This window comes from Mastigoproctus giganteus, chromosome 2, assembly GCF_048544385.1.
Source record: "Mastigoproctus giganteus isolate SK-2022 chromosome 2, ASM4854438v1, whole genome shotgun sequence".
Taxonomy (NCBI): Eukaryota; Metazoa; Arthropoda; class Arachnida; order Uropygi; family Thelyphonidae; genus Mastigoproctus; species Mastigoproctus giganteus.
In genome coordinates this window covers 122,909,104-122,928,407 of record NC_143576.1, presented here as the reverse complement: position 1 = coordinate 122,928,407, position 19,304 = coordinate 122,909,104, and the positions used below count along the sequence as shown (strand labels likewise).

Genomic DNA, 19,304 nt, shown 5'->3' with positions numbered 1-19,304 from the left:
GTGGGAATTTATTTTCAAACAATAAAACAAAAAGCAAGTGAAATCTGACCACCATGGAGCTAAGCAATTTATTCAGTTCAATAAACAAATTAAATTATAGTATGGTGTGGGTTTATGGCATGCTATTATTGGTTCTTTCTTCTTTGAAATCATTATCAAGGGCACTTTGAGAAGCACAATTAATTTCACATGATATCTCTGCTTACTGCAGACCAATATTATCTCAGAGAGATTAATGATTATGGTTTGCATGGAAGCATAATTTTTATGTGGAATGGTGCTACACACTATACTAACAATAACGTCAAACAGCTCCTACAAGAAATCTTCACAGAAGAGCAAATTGTCAATCATCATCTCCATGTCCCCTGACCTGTAAGATCAGCTGGCCTAAGTCTAGCAGACTTTTAGCTTTGGGGATATCTGAAACAGTTTTCACAGAGATTTCCCTTCAATTCCTTCATATTTGAAAAATGAAATCCATCTTCACACACTGGTTGAAATTTTGAAAGCAGCTCTAGAGAACACAATGCCTGTCTTGATTGCTTAATGGTCAACACAGGGAGATTTGATGGTCAATAAAGATTGGTGAAAAGCTTTCATTTGTGTTATTTTTCTAAATTAATCACTTTGTGCATCACTTTCCACTTGTCAATTTTTAAACTATTTTTTACCGTTAAAAAAATCTCACATATACTGATTACAATGCAAGAAACTGTTTTTTGATATGACCTATAGTTTCAATTTATTAATTTTTAAAAGTGGGTAAGATTTTATAATCACCCTGTATAAGGCAATAGTACTTAAGTTCTGCATCCATATCTAGAAAACTAATTTCAGAAAGGATATGGATCTGTTCGAATGGATGTAGAAGGCCAGCAAGACTAGTGAGGGGCACAAAAGAGGTACTTTAACCAAGAAAGAAATGAGTTCTGTAGATTGTAGCACTTGGAAACTAGGAAATAAATGATTTGAGTAAACTAAATGCCAGTGCCATCCTTACTCTTTCTTGTGCTATTCAAACAAGGGGATGTACATTAAAATTGGAAAAAGGATAGATGCAGGAACAGGATACATGATTGCAAGAACAAACTTCCATCTGGTGTTGTGAGAGTGAGTAGTCTGAATAAATTTAAGGAAGGATTAGATAAATTATTGGAAGGGATGTGCAAATTATGGCTGTTTTTTTTAGCTGATGCTGTTTAAATTTGCTTCTTGGCATTGTCTACTACTACCAATACTACTTCCCACTGATCTATGAATACTTAATATCATTGTAAACCTGAGCATTAACACCTTATTATTAAATATATCAATCATATATTGCTTTTTTTGTACTGCATGTTTTGTCAATTTGCTTTTCAGAAGTTTAATAAATATCACAAAGTGCTTGAGGCATATTACATCTGGATAGTAAATAAATAATAATGATGCACTGGATAAATCTGAAAGTAATTTAATTTGAAACAATTTACACAGGGATTTATGTAATGCATTTCAGCATTATGAACACCACTGCAAAACAAAAAAAAAATAATAAATAAATAAAAAATAAACTTAAATGTGAAAACAATGTTTATACTCATTGTGTTATCAGAGAGAGGCCACTACTTTCATTTCCAAAGATGGGGAATCTTCTTGAATCTTAATCATTTTAATACCTCCCTGCATGGACCCAATGAATATGCTAAAACAAGAAAAAAAAAAAAAAGAAAAAAGAAATGTCATAATAGAAATGAGTTATTTACATCTGTCATTGTTCTTATTAGTTTAACCCTATTTCGTTTAGTTCTTTTTGAAGTGGAGCCAAAGTATTTAAAACACCAGCAACAATAATATAATTTTATATACAGCTTATTCTGGGAGTGGATTATTCAGTTTATAGATTAATTCTATTCTGATCTAAGAATATCCTGACTATTTTACCTTGTAGCTATGATTATGAATTGTTCTCATTACTTTTCCCATTCATTTTGGCCAATTGGTGCATTCTGCTTTCTCTTGATTTGACTATTATTTTTTATTAGGTGTATTTTTCTTTGTTTGTAATTTTAAATGTTGTACTGATTTAGAGAAATTCTTTTATTTGTTAGGTACTAAAGGAAAACTTGTGGTAACAACTCTGCATATAAGATGCCAACAACTGTCAAGAAAAATACTTTTTTTTTAAACAAGTTTCAATTTTCTTAAGAAAAAAAAATTTCTTTAAAACCTTTTGCCACCACATAGTAGCATGCTGGCATGCCAGTAGATATTATCCATTTTTATAATCAAAATGGATTTGTTAAAGCATCAATAATTTTGATGATTTAACATATTTAAAACACTACTCTACCAAGTTAAGATTGCTGCAAAGTGCCACTGCAAGTTTTAGTTTTTGCTTAGTAGGCAAGTGCCAACCTGCCTACTAAGAAAAAACTAAAAATATCAAACTTCCTACAGAAAGAATGCTCAGTTAAAATAGCAAAATAAACAAAAGAAAACAAAGGAAACCCACCCAAGGAATGAACAGTATGGTGCAACTGCTACCTGAAAACAAGGAAATCACCTACTAGACCACACCAAAAGTGAATACAGATACTTACTAAAGAAAAATAACACTAAAAAGAGTACCTAAACAAAATTAAAGAAATAACACTAAAAAGAGTACCTAAACAAAATTAAAGAAATAACACTAAAAAGAGTACCTAAACAAAATTAAAGAAATAACACTAAAAAGAGTACCTAAACAAAATTAAAGAAATAACACTAAAAAGAGTACCTAAACAAAATTAAAGAAATAACACTAAAAAAAGAGGATTGTAGTTAAGAAAATGAAAATTTTTATTTTTATTAGGTGATTAGCACATAAGAATTTGATTTAGTAACATCCAGTTTTTTTTCATGAATTAAAATTACTAATGGATATTATTAAATTAAAATGCTTAGCTGCTAATCAGTTGATGTTGTATCCTTATTATTCATGAAATATTGTATATCAAATTGGATGCAAGAAAACAATGAAATGGATGCTCTGTGCATGTATGTGTGTGCATCAATTTAAAATGATGCACACACATACATGCACAAATAATACAGGCAAGAGGTGCTGCCAACGGTTAATCACTCACCTATAAATTAACTGCTGGCGGTACCTCTTGCTGGTATGCACATCAGGTTTCTAGGAGCATTGGCAAGACAAGTATGTCAGCAGGTAAGAATTTAATCTCTTTGTATTTACCTTAGATTTGCTGTTTTCTATTGTAATGGCAATTCAAAACTTAATACTTTAAAATCATAATTTGCAAATTGTAATTGTAATATTGATAACTGTAATTGTAAAAAATTTGGTAATTGTAACTTTTTCGATTTTCAATTTCCTCAACAGCATGGTCTGATGATGGTAAGATACCCGAAATGTCATTTTATGTATAGTAATGTAGGAGAACAGCCTAATAAACCATATTACTAATTTCACATAGTATAAGAGTGGTATTAATATAATAATAACCTTAACAAAGACTTCTTTACTTATTTAAACTCTAGAAGGAAGGGGAGGAATCAGACTGGTCCACTCGATATCAATGGTTCAAGTTTTGTTGATGATGCTGCTCAGGTAGCTGACACACTGAATAAGTATTTTGCATCTACATTCACACTTGACGAACATAAGAACTTTAGGGAAGAGGATGAACTTGACGAACTTTAGGGAAGAGGATGCCAGATATTCATCAAACTTTAACAGGGAGCTAAATGATTTTGTAATAACTGAGAGCAAAGTGGAGGAGAAATTGTTGAAGTTCAACATAAGAAAGGCACCTGGGGTGGATGGGATCTATCCTGTTATATTAAAGGAGGCAGCAAAGAAAGTAAACAAACCCCTAGCCATAATCATGAGAGCATCCTTGGAGTCAGGGTAGGTACCAATGAATTGAAGCTGTGCAAATATATCCCCAATTCACAAAGGGAGGATCAAAGGGTGACACAAATAATTACAGACCTGTTATTTTAACTTCTATTTCATGGAAAATAATAGAGTTACTGATTAAAGAAGCATTGCAGGATCAACTAGACAAGGCTGCAGTTATAATTCAGACAGATTATGGATTTGCTAAGGGGAAGTCTTGTCTGACCAATTTGATTGGATACTATGATGTGGTCATAAAGGAAATAGATGCAAAAAATAATTCTGACGTTATTATTATTATTTTAGCCATATGGTGCAAGGAAGTCTGAGGCTTATGCTGAACCAGCCAAAAAGAATTTTCTGAATTACCCTGAAAGAGAGAGAGAGAGAGAGAGAGAGAGAGAGAGAGAGAGAGAGAGAGAGAGAGAGAGAGAGAGAGAGAGAGAGAGAGAGAAAGAAAATAAAAGTCAGAAATAGAAGGGAATCAACAAGAAAGAGAAGAATGATGATATTCAGCTCAGGACCCTGGGTATGCCAATCCCATACTCATCAAATTTGAGCTTTCAGGAAAGCTTTTGATACTGTTGCACATGGAAAATTACTGTACAAATTAAGGAGTATGGCATTAAGGGCAAACTTCTGCTTTGGATAAAGGGATGGTTGAGTGGGAGAAGACAGAGTGTGGTAATCAATGGATACTGCTCTTTGTGGACTACTGTTATTAGTGGAATACTCCAGGGTTTGGTGTTGGATCCATTGTTGTTTTCTATATTTATTAATGATTTTTATGAAGGCATATCTGGTTTAATGTCCAAGTTGCAGATGATACAAAGGTCGGCAGGGTGATTAATGATAGTAATGATAGTATGCTACTGCAACAGGATCTAGAAAAGTTCGGCAGACAGGCTGAGAAATGGGAACTGAAGTTTAACGTTGATATATGCAAATTACTGCATATGGGTAGCAGTAACCACAGAGTAATTTACCAACTCTGTAGTACTACACTCACGGTCGTTGAGAATGAAAACGACCTGGGGTAATTGTGTAGTCAGATATGAAGTTTTCAGAGCAGTGCAGACAGTCTGACAAGACACATCAGCTGCCAAAGCAGCTCATGGGGTCTTGCCAGACTGCAGGAATATACAGAAATTTTGCTAGCAGGAATAAGGAGGTCATTATCTCCTTGATACCAGTGACCAGCCCCCAAATTCCAGTCAATATCTGGGAAATAAAAATCCCCCATTATAAGACTCTCTGATTTACTGGCCCACTCTATTTCCCTGTACAGTTTCTTATTATACTCATCAGCGTCATTAGGCCTATAGCACACTCCTACTTTCAATTTTGATCTCCCAATACTTATGTCACACCAAACTGACTCAACACTGCACTGTCCAGCGATGTCGACTGGCTTCTCTTCCTTGAATTTTATGTGTTTCTTAACTAATAGCATAACCCCTCCTCCCTTCCTATCCTTTCTGTAGACGTTGTACTCCCCAAATTCCAGTTCTGCATTCCTTATATCTGTGTGACACCACGTCTCTGATATCCCAACAATATCTGCCTTTGATGTTTTGAGCAATACCTCAAATTCATCAAATTTATTTACTAAACTCCTAGCATTGGTATACATGCACCTGTTTCTATTCTTAGCAACCCTAACACAACCCATGTGTTTACTTGTACCGCATTGACTCCCAGCAGTCTCTTAAATATCCTGCATCTTGTTTTTCAGGCTGCTGCTCATTCCAATAGAAGCAGTGCAAGAATCACTTTCACCTCTGCCAGTAGCTACTGTTAATCTATTAGTGTTTGTCTTCCCACAAGCTAGCAGTTTTCTGACCCACCTAACACTGCCTCGATAGCATCAGCAAATATTCTTGCACCCTTTCTATTTAAGTGTATCCCATCCCTGTAGAAGCAGTCTCTCCTGTTAACAAGTACAGTCCAGGCTGAAAAAAAATTCTACCCCTTGAGCCTTGCACAATCACTTTCACCTCTCCCAGTAGCTACTGTTAATCTATTAGTCTTTGTCTTCCCACAAGCTAGCAGTTTTCCGACCTAGCTAACACTGCCTTGATAGCATCAGCAAATATTCTTGCACCCTTTCTATTTAAGTGTATCCCATCCCTGTAGAAGCAGTCTCTCCTGTTGACAAGTACAGTCCAGGCTGAAAAAAATTCTACCCCTTGAGCCTTGCACAATCTTTCCAGGGCTGAATTGATTGACAAGGCTCTCATCATATACTCCCTCCTATCGTGTCTGGGCAGAATTGCAGACACTTTCAAATTCAACCCTAATTCACGGCTTTTTTTTCAACAGTGACCTGTACTTGTTAAGTAATTCTGCCGGTCTCCTACTCTTGATATCATTAGTGCCAACGTGTACAACTATATCACCTTTTGTGCCCTTAAAAGATGATATACGCTCTACAACATCATCAACCTTTGCCCCTGGCAGATATACCCTGGTCCTGTTCCTTGTATAAGGCAATGGTCAGACCACACTTTCAGTATTGATTACAGGTGGTTGTCTCCTTTTAGCAAGGCTCTACAGCTGCTGGAAAGAGTACAGAAAAGCAACAAGATTGATGAGGGGAACAAAGGGTTGTTCTTAAGTTCTGCAAATTGGAGCATCTGTAGACTAGGCACCTGCAAGGTGATCTGATTGAGGTGTATAAGACCTTGAATGGTTTGAGCAAGTTCAATCCTAATGGGATTTTTCCTGTTCTCAGATTACCCTGAAGGGTATAAATTCAATTTGAGGAAATGTTAGTTGTAGAATAGATGTGTGAAAATTTTCCTGTAGTCAGTGGGTGGTTGATTGCTGAAATAAACTTCCATCTGTCATTGTGGAAGTTGATAGCTTAAATAAATTCAAGGAAGAACTGGATAAACTTTGGAGAAAATGGATGTGTGAAATGGGAAGGGGTTTCTTTTTTTTTTTTCTTTTTTTTTTTGGCTGATGCAGTATAAGCTTGCTTCCTTGCATCATATGCCTCTACTAATACTAAATCCTAATGAACACAACAGTGGAAATATTTTCTCATACTTTCACCTCTTTGTTTTTGAGTAATGTCCTACTCCAAGTAGAAAACAATTTCGCCTATTTTATCAGATAAATGTATATACAGGGGATACCCACTTTAATTTTAAAATTAAAGAATTAAAGCTTTTTTCCTTGAGAAAATTGACCCTGCACTTGACTATTTTTTTGTAAGAACGATCTTTAGCATTAGTAGAGGCATACAATGCAAGAAAGCAAGCTTATGCAGCATCAGCAAAAAAACCCCCTCCCATTTCACCCCCTTTTCATTCCAAATGCCTGTCCAGCTAAGCCTTAAATTTATTTATGCTATTAGCTTCCACAACAAAAGATGGAAGCCAGTTCTACCAATCAACTACTTGCTGGCTAAAGGCAAATTTCTGCACCTCTATTCTACAACTATCTCAATTTGAAGCTGTGCCCCCTCAGGTTGTTAGTCTGAGCAAGAGGAAGAATCCCATCAGTATTCAGATTACTCGACCCATTCAAGGCCTTATACACCTCAATCAGATCACTTCACAGTGCCACCTCTTCAGGTGCTGCAATTTGCAGAACTTAAGCCTTTCTTGGTAAGAGCACTCCTTTGTACCCCTCACCAATCTTGTTGCCCTTCTTTGCACTCGTTCTAGCAACTCTACATCCTTCCTAAAATGAGGCCTCCAGACCTGTACACAGTACTCTAGGTGTGGCCTGACCACTGCCTTGTATAATGGGATAATCACCTCCCTGTCCCTGTTAGCAAAATTCCTATATATCATTGACAAGACTCCATGACCTGTCCTGGCAGCCCATCTGCACTGCTCAGCAAATGTCATATTTGGCTGCACAATTACCCCCAGGTCTTTTTCACTTTCCACTTCCCTGAGTATAGTACCACACAGTTGGTATGTTTCTCTTCGGTTATTGCTACCCATATGCAGTACTTTAAACTTCAGTTGCCACTTCGCAGCCCATTTTCCCAACTTATCTAGATCCAGTTCGAGTAGCATACTGTCTTTAAATTCGTTAACAACCCTGCCAACCTTTGTATCATCTGCAAACTTGGACATTAAACCTGATATACTTTCATCAATATCATTGATAAATATACAAAACAACAATGGGCCCAAAACCAAACCCTGGGGAACTCCACTAATAACATTTGTCCACAAAAAGTAAACACGTGGGTTGTATTAGGGTAGATAAGAATAGGAACAGGTGCATGTATACTTGCACATACACCAATGCTAGGAGTATAATTGATAAATTTGATGAGCTTGAAGTTAGTCAAGACATCAGAGGAAGATACTGTTGGGATATCAGAAACGTGGTGTCACACAGATATAATCAGTGCAGAATTGGAATTTGGGGAATACAATGTGTGGAGGAAGGGGTTATCCTGTTAGTTAAGAAACACATAAATCTAAAGAAGTGCATCCAATTGATGGTGGACAATGCAGTGTTGAGTCTGTTTGGTGTGAAATAAGCAGTGGGAAAGGAAAAATGAGAGTAGCTGTGTGTTATAGGCCTAATGAATCTGATGAGTATAATGAGCAATTGTGCAGAGAAATAGAGTGGGCCAGTAAATCAGAATGTCTTATAATGGGGGATATTAACTTTCCGGATATTGACTGGAACTTATGGATTAGCCACTCACACTCTAGCAAGACTTTTGTGGATTTATTGGATGACTGTTTTCTACAGCAACATGTTTTAGGCAACCAGAGGGAGTAATAGTCTTGATCTGATTATCAGCAGTGATTATTCATGCATTAAGAATTTGCAGATAAAGGAAAAACTAGGTGACTGATCACAATGTACTGATGTTGAAATTACTTAAAGATGTAACTACCATCAAGGCTATAGGGAAGGGCTTTTGCTTTCGTAAAGGTGACTACGGAGATCTCAGACAGTTTTTAAATTCTGTACAGTGGGATCAATTGATGATGTTACCAACGTTGGATTCTAAATGGAAGCCTTCAGGGACTTAATTTTGGAGGCTACTAGGCTTTTCATTCCAACTAAGAAATACTGTTCAAGGTTTAGGCCTAAACAGATGTCAGATGAATTAATGAGGCTCGTGGCAGAGAAGAAAAATGCATGGGATACATACAAATTAACACGTGACACAGAAGCCTATGATAGATACAAGTTGATCTGTAACCAAGTTACAAAGGAAGTTAGGCAGGTGAAGGCAGATTACGAGAAATCTTTGGCAAAGGATGCAAAGAAAAACAGCAAAGAGTTCTTTAATTATGTGAACTCTAGAAGGAAAGGGATGAATCAGATTGGACCACTTAACATAGATGGGTTGCCTATTGATGATCATGCTCAGGTAGCTGATAAACTGAATCAGTATTTTGCATCTACATTCACACATGAGGAGTCATTCAATCTTCTGGTCATTCAATAACCTTCTGGGAGTGCCAGAAGGTTATCAAATTGTAGCAGGGTGCTTAATGATTTTGTAATAACTGAGAGCAAAGTGGAGGAGAAATTGTTGAAGTTAAACATAAGGAAGGCACCTGGTGTGGATGGGATCTATCCAGTTATATTAAAGGAGGCAGCAAAGGAAGTAAGCAAACTCTTAGCCATAATTATGAGAGCTTCCTTGGACTCAGGGGAGGTCCCCATGGACTGGAGGTGTTCAAATGTATCACCAATTCACAAAGGGGGTTCAAAAGTGACACAATTAGCTACAGACCTGTTAGTTTAACTTGTGTTCTGGGGAAAATAATGGAATCACTGGTTAAAGAAGCATTACAGGATCATCTAGACAAGACTGCAGTAATAGTTAAGACACAGCATGGGTTTTAAAGGGAGCACTTGTCTGACCAATTTGATTGGATACTATGATGTGGTCACAAAGGAACTGAATGCTAAAAATAATTTTGATATCATATATTTGGATTTCAGGAAAGCTTTTGATGCTGTTGCACATGGAAGACTGCTGTACAAATTGGAGAGGAATCGCATTAAGGGTAAGTTGCTACAAGGGATAAAGGGATGGTTGAGAGGAAGACGACAGAGAGTGGTAATCAATGGACACTGCTCAGCAAATATTCTTGCACCCTTTCTATTTAAGTGTACCCCATCCCTGTCAAGAAACACAGACCAAACTAAAAAAAATTCTACCTCTTGAGCCTTGCACAATCTCTCCAGGGCCGAATTGATCGACAAGGCTCTCATCATATACTCCCCCCCCCTATCGTGTCTGTGCACAATTGCAGACACTTCACATTCAACCCTAAATCGTAACTTTTTTTCAACATTGACCTGTACTTGTTGAGTAAATCTGCAGATCTTCTTCATGATCGTGCAACAAAATTTAAGCATGACCTTAAAGACAACTAAATGCTACAACACAACAGAATTTTATCTGAAAAAATACGGCAAAACAAAAAAAAATCATGAACAACTCTGGATTCATTCTTTATTCGTACAACTGAAAAATAGTGTAACTTCAATAACCTTTATTTAACCTTACATTGTGCAACATATAATAAAAAATGTCTAATGAAATAATTTTCTCATTTTTCAGTTCCTTCATTCATTTTTTTCTATGTTCAAATATATAATAAACATTACTATATAATATCAATGTAGATACACCATAGATAACTCTTAAAGAAAAACTACAGTACTGTAGTGTGAAAGGCATCATTTCATGTGTACTGTATCTCATATTGTGCTCATCCTTCGCAACGAGTTGCCCACAGAGATGACTACAGTGTTGTTACTTATTCTTGGTGGGTACCACCACCCAGATGTCACCAGATGTTTAAAAGCTAGTTGGCTTTTCACCCACCAATGAAGAGCCAACTAGCTTTGAAATGGTGACGTCTAGGTGGTGGTGCCCACCGAGAATAAGTGACAATAGTTTTCTCTATTAGTGAAGCGTTACTTATTCGAGGTAGTGCAATACTTGGTAACTCGTTGTGAAGGATGAGCACAATATGAGATACAGATGAAATGATTCTTTTCACACTATGATCGTAGTTTTCATTTAAGATCTATCTTTGGTGTATCTACACTGATATTATATAGATATAGAATATTAAACTCTTAAAATATTATGCCTAGTTTCATTTAGTTTTATTTAAATAATAAACATTACGAAAAGTTGGTCCCCATTTTAAGTGGAATTTTCTGGAACCAATTATCCTTGGATAATGAGGATCTCCTGTAATAATTGAAGTACTAACTTGATAAAAAGAGTTAGCAAAATCCAGTAAGTTTTAAGTAATAAAAGGTCTACTTAGTAGAGTTCAAAATTGGTTTCCTCACAACAACAAGCATGTGTGCTCCAATCCACAAGGCAGGAATTTTATTTTTTACCAAGCAGTATTTTTTTTTTAGATTATCAAACAGCATCTATTTTTAGTGATATATTAGTGAGGAAAAGCCACATTTAATAAAATGCAATGAACACCAACTAAACTACATAAAACTTTATTTTCAGTGATAATAGATAAATACAAGTAGTTAAAAACCCATAAAATAAAATATAAAAATATATACTACTACAGAAGCCTTTTGGGCATTGGTTGTAACCTTTATTAACCTAAATATCGCTAAGAATGATGTGGCATGCATTTTCTGTGCCTTTTGTTGACATGTGCAAGGGTTAAAGCAAAGTCTGAAAGGTTTCTGGTCGCATATAATTTTTATATTCTTATTTTATTGTATAATAACAAAAATTTCTGTAATTACATTTGTAATTATATTATATCCTGAAATTTTATTTTTATCTAAATGAGTCAATGTTCACTGCATTTTGTTGGATATATTGCACTGCTATATATCAAAGATATCTAATGTTTTGGTCATTAAGTGTACAAATAATCACATAATATGATAAAGAACATTTAATTTACCTTGTAATAATTGATGAAAATTTTTTTTATCAAACACATTTATTTCAAAATAAAAAAAGATTAAGAAATATTTACCATCCTTTTTTGTATGCAACAACAGATGTTATAGGACAACAAGCACTGAGGGGCAGAGTACCCAAGCAATCTATAATAAAAAAGAAACCAGGTAGTGTATATAAAATTTCTTTATAAAACAAATTAAACATTCTCTAAAGAAAAAATAAATAAATAAAATAAAAGATTTAAAATAAATATTTTTACTCACTGTTCCAAGAAAACACTTACTCAAAAAACTAAACAGAAATCAGAATATAAAAGGGAAATAACTTAGGTGCTAACTTAACTCCTTATTAAAGCTTATGTAAAGCTCTTTCACTCTGCACATATATAAGCAGTGTTGGATCCAGGGGGGGGGGGGTGAGCTTCACTCCCAATGAAATAAAATTCTTCCCTGGCAAAAAATAGTAATTTTTATTTTAATATTCGTTCAAAGACCTTGGATGTTGAAAATTTTATTACATTTTTTGTTTAATTTTAATTGAAATTTTCTTCTTACTGCACTCTTTAGAGGTCATATTATCAGTTTATGCAATGTTGTAATTATACAATACGAATTCAAAAAATAAATGCCAAATAAATACAACACAAAAATTCACATCAACTAAGTGTGGTACTCGTTAGGTGGTACACAGCGAAAATAAATCACTAAAATTCAAAAGACACAAAATTTTCAAAATAATTAAGTGGTCAATATTTCTGGCTGCACAAAGCCAGAAATATTTGAAGTGCTGGCAATTTCATTTTATGGTTTCAAGTTTCCTTTATTTTCACACAAACCATCTCTTGATAGTGTTTCACACAAATAGTCTACTTGTGACTAATTTTTTGTTTGTATATCGCAAACAAGACGACTGGATCACAGGCTGTGAATAGGTTTGCCTGAATTGGTTCCTCAGTGATGGATGCTATTGTAATCAGAGAGTGCCCTGTGGTTGTTGTTGTGGTGGTGTTTTCTGGTGCAAGGGCAACTTAGGCCATATTGCACCTCCCAAATCAATTGACTTTACATACAGGAACTGCTTGTACAGCAATTAGAAATGATCATACATTTGAATTTGTTTTAAATAGAGAAATAATTCAGAGAGATTTGATTCTTTACCTATGATGCTATCTAGAGACAGAGGTTGTTGCAGATCTGAGATGAAACTAAAAGCCATTCGTCGGGCATTGTTAAACAAGTGACATTCGAGAAGTATATGTTTTACTGTAAGTGGTTGCGAGCAGTTTGCACACTGAGGAGGATCCTTCCCTGTAAGCAGATATAGATGGGTGAGGTGAGTATGACCTATTCGGATTCTGGCTAAGATTACTTCTTTCCTATTTTTACGAAGGCTAGAGGTCCATAATTGTGGTTCAGGTTTTATTTGAAATAGCTTGTTATTTGTTTGCATTTTCCAAAGTGTCTGTTGTTCCATGCATGTTCTCTGTATTTTGTGTCTATAATCAGGATATGGGACTAGATCATTTGTTGAGGCTATATTGGAAGGATGCTTTGCAACATCATCTGCACATTCATTTCCTGGAATACCACTGTGGCCAGGGATCCAAGAAAAGATAACAGTTTGTTGATGCTCATGAAGCTACATCAGCTTATGTCTTAAGAGTTTTAATAAAGGATTGTTAGGTGAGGAAATGCCTTTCAAAGCTAAAATAGCACTTTGTGAATCAGTATATATTATACTTTTATTTATTGACAGCATTGAGATATTTTTCAGAGCAAGCATAATGGCATGAAGCTCAGTGGTATAACTGCTACATTCGACTGGAAGTGAAAACGAGATAGTTGAATTAGGGAAGACAGCAGCTGCACCCACTTGATTGTCAGACTTTGAACCATCAGTATAGATATTGGTGAATTCAGAGTAGTTTTGTGTATGAGCATAATGTAGTTGTTGGATTGTTAATCATTGCTATGGAACTTTTACCTAATTGCTCAAGGTATTCATGAGAAGAAAGTGTGAAGGTAGACCACGGGGGATCTGGATCTTTTGATTCTCTGAGGATATTATGAAATTGGATGTTCCAGCTTTCTGATAGAATCTGCAGTCTGATACCAGCAGGCTGAATTGTTCTGGGTTTATTTGTATAGTGGGTTTTCTACAGAGGATCATGCAGTAGTGGCCAAACAGGATGAGTAGGCAGGCTTTTAATTTTAGCTGAGTAATTCATCAGCAACATTTTTCTTCTGATGCTAAGTGGAGGTTCGTGAGCCTCAACGTAAAGACTTTGAACTGGTGATGTTCTGTATGCACCTAGGGCTATCCTAAGAGACGAATGTTGGATGGGTGCAAGACGCGCTAAGGTGCTTTCCCTAGCTGAGTCATAAACAGGTGCTCCGTAGTCTAGCTGAGATCTAATTAGGGACTTATATAAGTGGAGCAGGGTATAGCGATCTGCACCCCAAGATGTACTGGAGAATACCCGGAGTATATTCATTTTCTTTGCACAAGTGGTTCTTAGATATTTTATGTGCTCCTGGAAATTTAATTTCTTATCAAAAATTAGCCCTAGGAGACGAATACTGTTTAAGATTGGTATAGGGTGATTGGCCAAGTGCAACTCAGGTTCAGGATGCATTCTGTGCTTTGTGCAGAAATGTATGGCTGTAGATTTATGGCTTGATAGTCTGTATCCATTTTGTGCCATCCATAATTCAGTGTTGTTTATGGATATTTGTAGATGCCTCTCGACATAGTTCATATTCTGGGAATGGCAGGATATGGTAAGGTCATCTGCATAGAGATATGAGTCAACAGTGTTTGAAATGCAGTTTATGATATTGTTTATTCGTAGTGAGAACAGAGTGGCACTAAGAACAGGGGCCCTGTGGGACTCCTTCTTCTTGTATATATGTTTGAGATAAAACCTGCCAGTACTTAACTTGGAAAGACCTGTGTCGAAGAAAGCTTTGAATAAAATATGGTAAGTGCCCTCTCATATGAACAGAATGGAGATCTCTTAGGATGCCGTATCGCCGTGTGGTATCAAAAGCCTTTTCTATATCAAGGCATATCATGACGAGATGTTGATTTCTAATGAATGCATTCCTTATGATTGATTCAGCTTTTGTCATGAGGTTTAGGGAAGATCTATTCTTTCGAAATACAAACTGATTGTTACTGATTATGTTTCGGAATTCAAGATACCAGGTGAGAAGATGGTGAACCATTTTTTTCCAAAGTCTTACTCAGGCAGCTGGTTAGAGAAATTGGTCTATAATTATGTGGAATCGAGTGATCCTTTCCAGGTTTCAATATAGCTATTATATAAGAATGTTGCCAGGAGGTTGGGAATATATGTTCTGAGAATATCCGATTGTAAAGTTTAAGCAATAAATATAGTGATTTCTGATTGAGATGTTGAAGCATTATACAGTAAATTCCGCCAGGGCCAGGAGCACTGTTTTTTGAGGTATATATAGCTTCTTTCAGTTCAGATATTGTTAATGGTTGGTTATACGGTAAATGGCATGTAGCTTTGAAGTTCAGTTTCCTTTTCTCAGTTTCGGCTTTATTTTTTGGAAAGACCGTTGATATGTGCTTGAGGCAGATAATTCACAGAACACAGTTTCTAAGGCATTGGCAATCTCTCCAGGAGAGGAGATCTCCTTCCCATTCCAGTTAATAACAGGAGAAGGTGATACATGATATTTTCCACTTAGCTTCTTTATTTTTTCCCAGATTATTTGGGTATCAGTATCTTTGTTTCTTTGTTGATTGAGGAGGCGAATTTCACCCATGAATCTTTTTTGGCCTTTCGCAGGATGAAACGAGCTTTGGCTCTCAGTCTCTTGAAGTTAATAAGGTTGAAAGTGGTGGGATATCTGCGGAAGGTATTCCATGCTGCATTTTTTTATTTTTTCGCTTTATTGCAATCACCATTCCACCAGTGATTGGTATGCTGATGGTTTCTTATTTGAGACTTTGGGATAGTGGCTGTTGCAGCTGTTAGTATCTGCTTTGTAATATATTCAGTGGCAGCATCAATAGGAGAAGACATAATGATAGACCTGTGAGCTTAACTTCTGTTCCAGGAAAATTAATGGAGGCACTGGTTAAAGAAGCACTGCAGGATCATTTAGACAAGACTTCAGTTATAGCTCGGACACATCATGGTTTTGTTAAGGGGAAGTCTTGCCTGACCAATTTGATTGGATACTATGATGCAGTCACAAAAGAACTGGATGAAGGGAATAGCTTTGATATTATATACTTGGATCTTAGAAAGGCTTTTGATACTGTTGCACATGGAAGGCTGCTACACAAATTGGAGCAGTGTGACATTGGAGACAAATTGCTGCTATGGATAAAGGGGTGGTTGAGGGGGAGAAGACAGAGAATGGTAATCAATGGACACTGCTCATCGTGGACTAATGTTATTAGTGGAGTCCATCAGGGCTCAGTGTTGGGTCCATTACTGTTTTCTGTATTTATAAATGATATTGATGATGGTATATCAAGCTTAATGTCCAAGTTTGCAGACGATACAAAGGTTGGCAGGGTTGTCAAGGACACTACTGACACTATGCTGCTGCAACAGGATCTGGAAAGGTTGAGCAGATGGGCTGAGAGGTGGCAAATGAAGTTTAACATTGACAAGTGTAAAGTACTACACATGGGAAACAGCAACCCCAGAGCAATGTATCAACTCTGTGGTACTACACTGACAGTGGTAGAGAATGAAAGGGACTTGGGGTTGTGCAGGCAGATATGAAGTTCTCTGAGCAGTGCAGACGGGCTGCAAGAGTAGCTCATGGAGTATTGTCAATGATATACAGGAATTTTTCCAGCAGGGATAAGGAGGTGATTATTCCCTTGTATAAGGCAATGGTCAGGCCACACCTAGAGTACTGTATACAGGTCTGGAGGCCTCATTTCAAGAAGGATGTAGAGCTGCTGGAACGAGTACAGAGAAGGGCAACAAGATTAGTGAATGGAACAAAGGGGTGCTTTACGAAGAAAGGCTTAAGTTTTGCGAATTACAGTGTCTGGAGACTGTAATTCGCAAAAGCGAGGTGATCTGATAGAGGTGTATAAAGCCTTGAATGGTTTGAGCATGCTCAATGCTGATGGGATTCTTCCTCTAGCTCAGAATAATCACCTGAGAGGGCATAAATTCAAATTGAGGAAAGACAGATGTAGGACAGACGTGCGGAAATTTGCCTTTAGCCAGCGGGTGGTTGGTTGGTGGAACAGACTTCCATCCCTTGTCGTGGAGGTTGATAGCCTAAATAAGTTTAAGGCTCAGCTGGACAGGTATTTTGAACGAACAGAGGGGTGAAGTGGAAGTGGGGTTTTTTTTTTTTTTTTTGGCTGATGCTGCATAAGCTTGCTTTCTTGCATCAAATGCCTCTACTAATGCTAATGCTAATATCCTCATCAAAAGATACATGACTGGTAAATTTTGTCCAGTTTGCTTTGGAAAATTTCCACAGAGTTTTTTCTTGTGTTTGTTTGAAAAGGGTGGTTTGAATGCTACAAATCAGTGGAAAATGATCGCTGTTTAGAGGATTGTCGTGTACTGTCCACTCTATGGTTGGGAACAGGATCGGAGAGCAGATTGAGAGATCAATGGCAGTGCTTGACCCAGTAGGAAAATGGATGTAGGTGGGTAAGCCAGTGTTCAACAGTGTCAGATTCTCTCTATCAAGTGGCATTTCAATAAGTTCGCCACGTCCATCTGAGACCAGTGAACCCCACAATGGATGATGTCCATTAAAATCGTTTAATAGACAGATCGGAGATGGTAATTGAGAAATAAGGTTTTCCAGATCCTGAAATGTGCATGGATGGTTTGGCGGAAGATATATCGAGACCACTGTCAATGTGATACCGATAACTATACATGTAACAACAACTTCTAATGGTGTTTTCAAAGGAATGTGCCTGGAAGGGACTCGTGATTCCACAAGTACAGCTACTCCTCCATGAGGGCTGTTAGTTTCAGATTGATCTTTTCTAAAGATGGTATAATTTTTGACTGAAACGGAGATTTTTGGTGTTAAATTCGTTTCTTGTAGACACATAGCAGCGGGTTTGAAATGGTGAATTAATTCATAGATATCGTCAATACTGCTGCGAAAACCTCTGCAATTCCACCTTATGGTTTGTTCCATTATTTAGTTCTGTGGGTAGAAGTTGAGTCTGTCTGTTTTTTGTGGGTGGCTTGTTTACCTCTTTTGAGTTTTGATTTTTTTTTTCTTGAAAAATTAGGGCGTTCTGAGTTATTGCTTTCTTCCATATCACCATCTGCATGTATTTCAAGCAGATCTTGGTTAGTTACGTCATCTGTGTCCATGCTTGATATATGAGATTGCTTTGCCTCTGATTATAGGATCTAATTTTTGCAAATTATCCACTGCTTGACAACGGGGAGGTCTCTGGGATGGAACTGTTAGTGGTGTATTACTGCATTGGTCTACTACGTTTGATGGAGATGGATGTTCGACCGAGAGGACTAACCGAGCCCAATTGGAGATCGATGTGTCTGTAGGAATGGTCACTTCGGTCTGACATGCTACTGATTGGTGACTGTGAGTAGCAGAAGCATAGGTGTGCTTTGGCATACTTAATTTTACTTGTTTTCTTGCCTCTTGATAGGAAACCTTATTTTCAATTTTATATTTTTGTATTTTTTTCCCCAACTTCCAGAGGTCGCAGTCTTTGGAATAAGTGGGATGGTTGCCTTTGCAATTTGGACACTGTGGAGTTGGTGCCTTACATTCTGTTTGTACATGAGTTTCACACCCACAGTTTGCACAAGTTGCATCTCCACGGAATGCTGTCTGGGAATGGCCAAATTTCTGGCATTTAAAACATCTTAGAGGGTTCAGGTTATAGGGCCGAACACGACAGTTTAAATATCCTGCCTTGACTGAAGATGGTAGGTTTGGAGAACTGAAAGTTAAAATTATACTCCAGGTAGGGACTAAATTGCCATCTTTTCGGATCATGATCCTTTTTGCTTGAGTGACATTTTGTTCTTTAAGTTCTTGAACTATCATCTTCGGGGAAGTTCAATAAATCCCATTTAGTGATCACTCCCTTTGAAGAATTAAGGGTGGTGTGTGGTGTGATTTGAACTGGGATTCCACTCATGGATGTCAGACGTAGTAGTAGCTCTGAATGTCTAGAATTGGTGGTCTATTAACAAATCTCCGGATTGAAGACGTTTCACCATTTTTGGAGAACCTGCAGCATGTTCGAGGCATCTCTGAATGATGAAAGGGGCGAGCTAGCCGACAGGTTGCGTTGACAGAGAATGTATAATCAGGAAGGCTGGTAATTCCTGTCTGCCAGTGTCTTTCTTCATTCTCTTTGAGATAGAGAAGTCATGGTCAGTGTCGTGTGTGTCATTTAGTTGAGAGCTCTTCGGCTCTAAGCTTGGAAAATCACTTGTTTCCATCTCTGCTCCTTTTAGCCCCGGGGGTTGTCTTATCCCCCAGATTACCGGCCCCG

General features: G+C 37.0%; 1 protein-coding gene across 1 annotated transcript in view; it reads right to left on the bottom strand.

Moving 5' to 3' along the window:
* Window positions 1–19,304, bottom strand: part of LOC150089537 (WD repeat-containing protein 31-like) — a 235,966-nt gene that overhangs the window by 20,462 nt on the left and 196,200 nt on the right. Inside the window, exons 10-11 of the mRNA XM_090368655.1 lie at window positions 11,863–11,932; window positions 1,583–1,687 (exon numbers count right to left, since the gene is read on the bottom strand). Of these exons, the coding sequence (XP_090224781.1) occupies window positions 1,594–1,687; window positions 11,863–11,932 (164 nt within the window). The 3' untranslated portion in view covers window positions 1,583–1,593. The remainder of the gene's footprint in view (window positions 1–1,582; window positions 1,688–11,862; window positions 11,933–19,304) is intronic.